Source organism: Petromyzon marinus, chromosome 19 (assembly GCF_048934315.1).
Source record: "Petromyzon marinus isolate PM22_M1 ecotype Great Lakes invasive population chromosome 19, UKy_Petmar_22M1.pri1.0, whole genome shotgun sequence".
Classification (NCBI taxonomy): Eukaryota; Metazoa; Chordata; class Hyperoartia; order Petromyzontiformes; family Petromyzontidae; genus Petromyzon; species Petromyzon marinus.
The window spans coordinates 4663617-4671476 of NC_133685.1; the positions used below are offsets into that span (position 1 = coordinate 4663617).

At 41.8% G+C, this 7860-nt stretch overlaps 1 protein-coding gene across 1 annotated transcript in view; it reads right to left on the bottom strand.

The window, feature by feature from the left end:
• LOC116943751 (puromycin-sensitive aminopeptidase-like) overlaps positions 1-7646 on the bottom strand; it is a 41627-nt gene extending 33981 nt beyond the window's left edge. Inside the window, exons 1-2 of the mRNA XM_076067956.1 lie at positions 7104-7646; positions 4174-4258 (exon numbers count right to left, since the gene is read on the bottom strand). Coding sequence (XP_075924071.1) covers positions 4174-4258; positions 7104-7226 — 208 coding nt within the window. The 5' untranslated portion in view covers positions 7227-7646. The remainder of the gene's footprint in view (positions 1-4173; positions 4259-7103) is intronic.
• Positions 7647-7860: the final 214 nt, after the last annotated feature.

Sequence of the window (7860 nt, forward strand, 5' to 3'; positions counted from 1 at the left end):
CAGGAATATTTTGATGTTTTTTTTCCTGGATTTTCTGTTTGCACGGTCACATAATCACTTTAAGATGTTTTCTTGTTCATGTTTTTGTTTGTTGCGGTTGCACCTGATTCAAGAGCCGAATGGCTCACAGGGCTATACCAATTAAATATTGCAAGATATTGTGGACTTATCTGGCTTAGTAATTTAATAAATTTTTCAATCTCTCAGGACAGTCAACATGACCGAACATTTCTTTCATTAATATAGACTAGCCTTTTGCCCATCCAAGGACGGGTGTATTCCAGTAAATCTGAAACTTGCAAGCGAAAAGCAGACCGCGACGTGATATTCATTGCATCCATTCGTGTGCAATTTGTAAGGCCGCGGTGACACAGACTTATTTCATTAAAAGGTTATAATCCCTTGTTCATCATGACTGTCCTTTTTACTTCTATGTCTCAAGAACATTACGGAGATCACGTGACGCAAGGGTTCTGCCTTTGCAGTGAGGGTTGTAAGTTGACGCCGAGGAGGGGGGAGGAGGCGCCCCCCCTACCCCCATGTCGAATGACGTCACCCACTCATGATTATTAACGGAAGGGGGGGGCAATTGGAGGACGTCACCTGGTCATGATTATTAGATAGGGGGGCTGTTCGATGTGCCGTGCCGTCACCTGTGCATGATTATTAATGGGGGGGGGGTGATCCATGTGGAGTGACGTCACCAGCTTAAGATTATTATTAATGTGGGGGGGGTCCATGTGGAGGACCCCACCTGTTCATGATTATTAATTAGGGGAGCTGTTCAATGTGCAGTGATGTCACCTGCTCATGATTATTGAGGGACGGGTCCATGTGGAGGACGTAACCTGTTCATGATTATTCTTTGGGTTTTTCGGTAGTCACGTAGACAGGTCAAAGAAATAACAAAAATAACAAACAAACTACGACGTTTCGATCGCAACACAAGCGGTCGTCATCAGGAAAAGGGGGGGGTAGCTTCTAAAGACAACTGTTTATAAAGGATTGAAATGGGCGTAGCCCAAATGTCAGCAGCCAATATTAATGTAAGTGGTGGTCAGCGACTGCGGCGGTGGTGGGTTTTCCACCACTAACATATGTTAACATAGCCACCTTGGCGCGCGCTCGCGGTGGAGGATGCTTGGCGATCTTACATTAACATGCTAATTTTTACTCTTTGTTTTTTTCGGTAAAGTCACGTATGAATAAAAAAATAATAATAAAATAACAATAGCGTACGACGTTTTGGTTGCAACACAAGCAGCCATCATCAGGTACAGAAGAGCTAAATTTACGAGAGAGAGGAAACACATAACCCCAGATGTATATACAGACACCCAAGTCGGGGGGAACTAACACAGATACAACAGGGTACAACAGAGAGAGAAGCATACCAAACAAACAGGGTTTAGCAAAATTTGGAAATCATATAAAGCAACACAGACGGTCGGTCAAAACACAATTAACGCATAGTCTGGTTGATTACGCTATTTCAAAGATTGTTAAGTTGCAAGTTAAGTATGAAATTTAAAATACAGACCGCGCACACACACGTAGACATCCAAGTAGAGTGAACCAGCACAGACACGCACACAGTGAAGTCGCCTTAAATAGGCAGAGAAGGTGAGGCTGAGAGACAATGGGACAAATTAGCATGAGGTATGCATGGAGCAAAGGGGGCGCGGCAGCACACACTCGGAAACACCAAGGCCCACACACAGGCAGAGACAGCACAGAGACACAAATCCAAGCCAAGACACAATGGCAGATGCACAAGCAGAGACAACACAAAGACACAGACCTCATACCTCCCCGTAGAGGTGGTTCAGACTTGATTCGAAGCTTTCGTGACTGCAAGAATTACTCTTTGTTTTTTTCGGTAAAGTCACGTATAAATAATACGTGACGTAATTCTTGCAGTCACGAAAGCTTCGAATCATGCAAATTTTTACCTGACAGCCCTTTGATTGGTGGAAAACCCAACACCGCTGCAGTCAATAAGGGGAGATGAAGAGGGTAGGTCGTAATGCAGTGGTTAATAAACCATGGCGCTATGAACCCTATGCACTGAGCAACTAGAGTTTGATTCATTCCCGGTGTGTCTACAAATATCAGCTCAGAGATATTTGTTGCCCCAAGAACACATGTAATATGTGGTGAATATTTGTATCCTGAGGGTAATGGATAATAGTTCTCATCATATGTCATATTCATTGTGGTCCATTATAAAAATACATGCAGGTGGAGCTCCTGTTTCACAAATAACTTAGAAGAGCGGTCTAAAATGTTGGTTTTAGTTTAAAATGCAAGAACATAGAGTTACATGCAAAGAAAGAGGATTGTTATATAAACTGGGCTATACATACTCAGAAGGGGAACCAATATTTTCTGAGGGAACAAATATTCAAAGGGGAAACATCTGACACCGACCATGACTAACATCAGTGGCGAGTGATATTTAAGCCAGCCTTGGGCCGGCACTTCACCAACACACACTAACCAGCATTGAAGTATGGTCAGACCACCCCAATGACCGACACGGTGTGGCGAGACTTTCATAAATGAGTGAATTAACAAAGGGCCATGCATGTATTAAGTACAATTATATACAATGCAGATAAGCATTATCTGATGAGATCAAATACGCAGTTTTAACCTTATCAAAGATTAATATAGCATGAGCAAAGCAGAACAATAGATTTTTAGTTTCAAGCATAATTTAAGTTGGCAGAAGTGCTAACATTTTTAAACCAGCGATAATTTTAGGAAGCAATTTTTTCATAATAACATGAAACACATGACTGCACCGAGTGATATATTGCAATTGCCAACATGAAGGAAAAACAGGAAGCCTAAAGTTCAGTATATATTACTACCATTAGAGTCCAATACACTTTGAAAGAGCAATACGGAAAATTACTGAACATATTACAGCATAGTGTACCTAACAAACGACTTAGTAGCCGGAATACGAATTTAGGAAGATTTGCTTTTGTCAAACCCGAGCATAAACACAGTGCCCCACAGTTCAGCCGTCTGTTAGTGTATGGCTTTGGGAAAGTGTATAGAAATGCAATTCTTAAGTTTTCGTGGCTGTTTTCAGGTTGCACCACGTATTGTTCAGCACGATGTTGGACATTTCAGTTCTGAGTACACTATTCAGTATTTCTTCCGGAGCCAGCACTTGATGCCCGAGAACAATAATGTCCCAAAAACACAGCTGAGAGCTACGTTTAGAAAATTACTGGTTTTCAATTGGCATTTTAATACGTGTAAGTGCTATTCACTGCAAACTATTTTTGGGGGGGAAATCAACAGGACAGATTTGAATCGTAATAGTAATTTGAAGTAAGTTAGTCACATCATCCGATGGCAATAGCAGCCATTACATATAAAACAAATGGAAAATGGTAAATTGCTCAATAACACATTCGGTCGCATTTAATAGTCGTGTCCCTCCAGGTATTTTTTTTTGTTTTAGCAAACAATCACTACATAATATCTGCTGTGCACAGAAACGTGCACACCCACAATGAAAATGGAACAGAAGCTGAAAAGTGTGATACGAAGCATGACCAGAGAAGCATGCTGGGGAATTATACTGAGCAAGGGAAAGAGGGTCACATGGGTCAGAGACCAAACAAAAGTCTGAGCCATTATCTGCATAACATTGACCAAAAGGCTTCAGTGTCGATGGACAAGACTGGCAATGGAGTAGCAGGCAGGGGAGGGATTGCACCCATTGCGACAACCACCACAGAGCATGGAGTCAAGAGAGTAACTCATGTGGCGGGACAAAAAATGGATTGTGGCATCGCAGGATCGTGGATAGTGTCAATTTTGGAAGCCCTTTATCTAGCAGTGGATAAAACACAGCTGATGAAAGTTTATACACGTATACGAATAATACGTTTTCATTCGAAAAAGTCATTTATCACGCTTCCTGGAATCCAAGTGGATGGAGTATGTGGCTCTGGCTTTTAACCTATGGTGATGAAAGTGCCACGGATCTTTGCTCAGTTGGATACTTGGTGTTTATTTGGTTTCGCGTTGCCAAGTAAAACAGGCACTACACGTGCAAACACAAAAACACACAGCCTACACACCCTCTCAACATCCCCAGGTGCTATCACTCTTTAATAAAAAATAAAAAAAGTGGAATTTTGCAAATACCTTTTCCACCTTGATGGCAGAAGCTTGCACTGATAATGTCAATATCAGCACAGTTCATTACAATCTGTCCAGTCGACTGCTTCACCTTCGGAATGCGGGGGAGGGGAGGGGTGCAGTAAATGAGGGTGGATGGGGAGAGAAAAAACAAGAGAGTTTATAGCGCGCCTTGCAAAATGTCTGGCTTTTTTATATTCCAAACAGTGGCATAAGCTATCCCTTGTTGCAGACAGTCTGTGCGCTTCGAGTGCGTTGGGAACCGCAGCTCGATAGGGGCCCACCAAAGTATTGCTGGCCACGATAATGGGGGGTTGTAAGCAGTTGATATGGGGCTCCCCCCCCCCATTTACTTCCTTGTATGATAGGGCCCATAGCCAACCATGCTATGTCACTGTGTGAAACCATGTACAGTGTCGAGACACGAGTTATAACGTAGTGTACATTATGATTGTCCTTAAAATCTTAAAGTTTGCAGTTTAAAAAAAGGAAATAAATGCTCACGGTGCAATTCCAAGTGGAGACATGAAGATATTTTAACACAATGGTACAGTAGGCAAATAGTATTGAATGTGGGGGAATGGTGGTTGTGTGTGCAGTGATGGATAACACGTTGTCGTTAATTATCTTTTATCACCATGGATTTTGATAAAGTTGTACCATGAACATTCATTGTACACTTTGGTTTTAACAAATATGCTTTTCTCCTAAATCTATATGGATAGTATCAGCTTTACTGTATTGTGATGGCGAACGCTTTCAATTCCTGTTATTTGAAAGGGAGGAAAAAAAAGGGTCAAATACTTAAAATGAAAACATGACCGCACTTTGTGATAGTTTGTACAACTTTCAAATGCTCGGGCAAGGCAAGCAGACTTGCTTAAGACACTTTAATGTTTCTAAAGGTTCGAGTTATTGGAAACTTGACTCAAATCGTTCCATTCGGCGATACATGTGGCAAACTTGTTAAGTGTTTACTGATTGCAGCAATTGTATTCACGTGCAAACGCCAATTAACTACGTCTCTATTTAAAGTCCAACAAAAGTATTGACTATTATCCATAACCAATAATAGCAACACATTAAAACACATGTACAGTACTACTTTGAACTCAGAAAATAATGAAATAAAAACCAGGAAGTCATGTATAACATTCTACACTTGTTGCATACATTTTAAAAGGTATCACTAATGACTCGTCAGACGACTAATGAACCATAAAGTCAGAAACCACGAAAATTATAAACTGGTGTTTACTAACACATCAAATACGTGTTATGACATTGTAAGGGCACTAGTCATGTATCCACGTTGGGACATGCTTTTGGTGTCTGTTTCTTTAATAACTAGAGATGCCAAGCAAAAATAAGAAACGTAATTTTGTTAAACTGGGTCCATTCCCATACAAGTCTGTGAGATTGTGTATTATTATTAAGTATTACATTGTAAGTGGCTGTAATTGTAAGTAATGCATTGTGCTTGAGACGGCAAATATGAAACCATGTAGAATGAGACGCCTCATACACAGAACTGGAACTGGAATCATACATATAAAAGCAATCTCAATCCAATAACACATTTAATTACCGTATCATTTTAGTCACACTAACGCATGAAAGCTACCTCAATACAACTAATAACGCAATGACTACACGTTAAGTCGCACTAACGTGTACTTTATAAACAGCACTGTATAACCACAACTTAAACACACATGGAAGATATAAAAACGCACACGTAGTGAATAAAACGCATACAATACATTTAATGCATTGCTACTGTATTTCACATTAAGTATTGTTGTGAACAATGCAACACACACTAATACAATATAAGTGAATAATAATACAACACACAAGTTTAATAGTAATACACACGATAGCTGGAGTACAACAAACACACGCGTTAACAATACCACAACACGCGTTAACAATACCACAACACGCGTTAAACAATACCACAACACGCGTTAACAATACCACAACACGCGTTAAACAATACCACAACACGCGTTAACAATACCACAACACGCGTTAACAATACCACAACACACGTTAACAATACCACAACACGCGTTAACAATACCACAACACGCGTTAACAATACCACAACACACGTTAACAATACCACAACACACGTTAACAATACCACAACACGCGTTAACAATACCACAACACACGTTAACAATACCACAACACACGTTAACAATACCACAACACGCGTTAACAATACCACAACACGCGTTAACAATACCACGACACGCGTTAACAATACCACGACACGCGTTAACAATACCACGACACACGTTAACAATACCACAACACGCGTTAACAATACCACAACACACGTTAACAATATAACACAACACGCGTTAACAATACCACAACACACGTTAACAATACCACAACACACACTAACAATACCACAACACACGCTAACAATACCACAACACACGTTAACAATACCACAACACACACTAACAATACCACAACACACGTTAACAATACCACAACACACGCTAACAATACCACAACACGCGTTAACAATACCACAACACGCGTTAACAATACAATACACACGTTAACAATACACACGTTAACAATAACACGTTAACAAAATTACAACGCGTTTACACGTTAGGGCGTTGAGCGCCTCGAAAGCCACCACACATTTATACGTATTTATAAGACTATATTTAAACATACACACACACAACTGTACTATATACACACACACAACTATACATATACACACAGTACAGTGGACACTGTACGCCGAGATAAAAGATTATAAGAATTCGGTGTGGAGAGGGGCGAGGATGGTGGTGGTGGTGGCGGCGAGGCAGCAGCGACGGCAACACGAAGCTTGCTGCTGTTGTTGTTGGTGATTGTTGTTGTTGTTGGTGATTGTTGTTGTTGGTGGTGCTAATCTTTACCTCGACATCGATCGCCTCCTTGCCTTCGAACGTGAACTCGGCCAGGTCGGGCTTGAGCACGAGCTCGTAGTTCTTGGGCACCACGTCCGTCGGCAACCTCTCGAATTGCCTCTTCTCCGGCATTTTGCACCCAAATTGATGACTACAAATATTTATATTTTGGCTTTAAACCGTGATATACTCGCGCTCGTGTGTGTGTGTGTGGTTGTTGTTGTGTGGTTGCGTTAATGTACGCCGACTGTTATGACGTTACGTTGCGTTGCTCGGAATGGGTTCGCTCAATAATTGAAGGCCTCCCTCCCTAAACTCCTTTTGTTTTTGCGAGTTTTCTCCGTCCTCTTCAACCCACGCGCGGCTTCTCACCCCCAAGGCACTGACTTGCTGTGTGTGCCGCTTCCTTACCCCCCACTTCAATCTGTTGAGTAGTCACAGTGTGTGTGTGCGTGTGTGTGTGTCGTCCCGTGCGTGGAGGTGGGCACCAACGCCCCTCCAGCCCCGTATCAACAGAGACGAGGAGGCCACGGGAAGAGATTTGGAGGGGCAGTGGCGCCTCCACGTGGTGGACGTCAATGATGGGTTCGGGTTGGGGTGGTCTGGCCCGGTCACTCTTTGGGAAAGATCGAAGAGGGAGAGAGTGAGAGTGGGTGACGTTATTACTTACACAATGTTAATCCCTTATCAGTGCCTACCCTATTACGGACAAATTCAGAACTTGTTGGTCACCCCGTGCCCTTGTACATTTCAACGTTCATCCTAT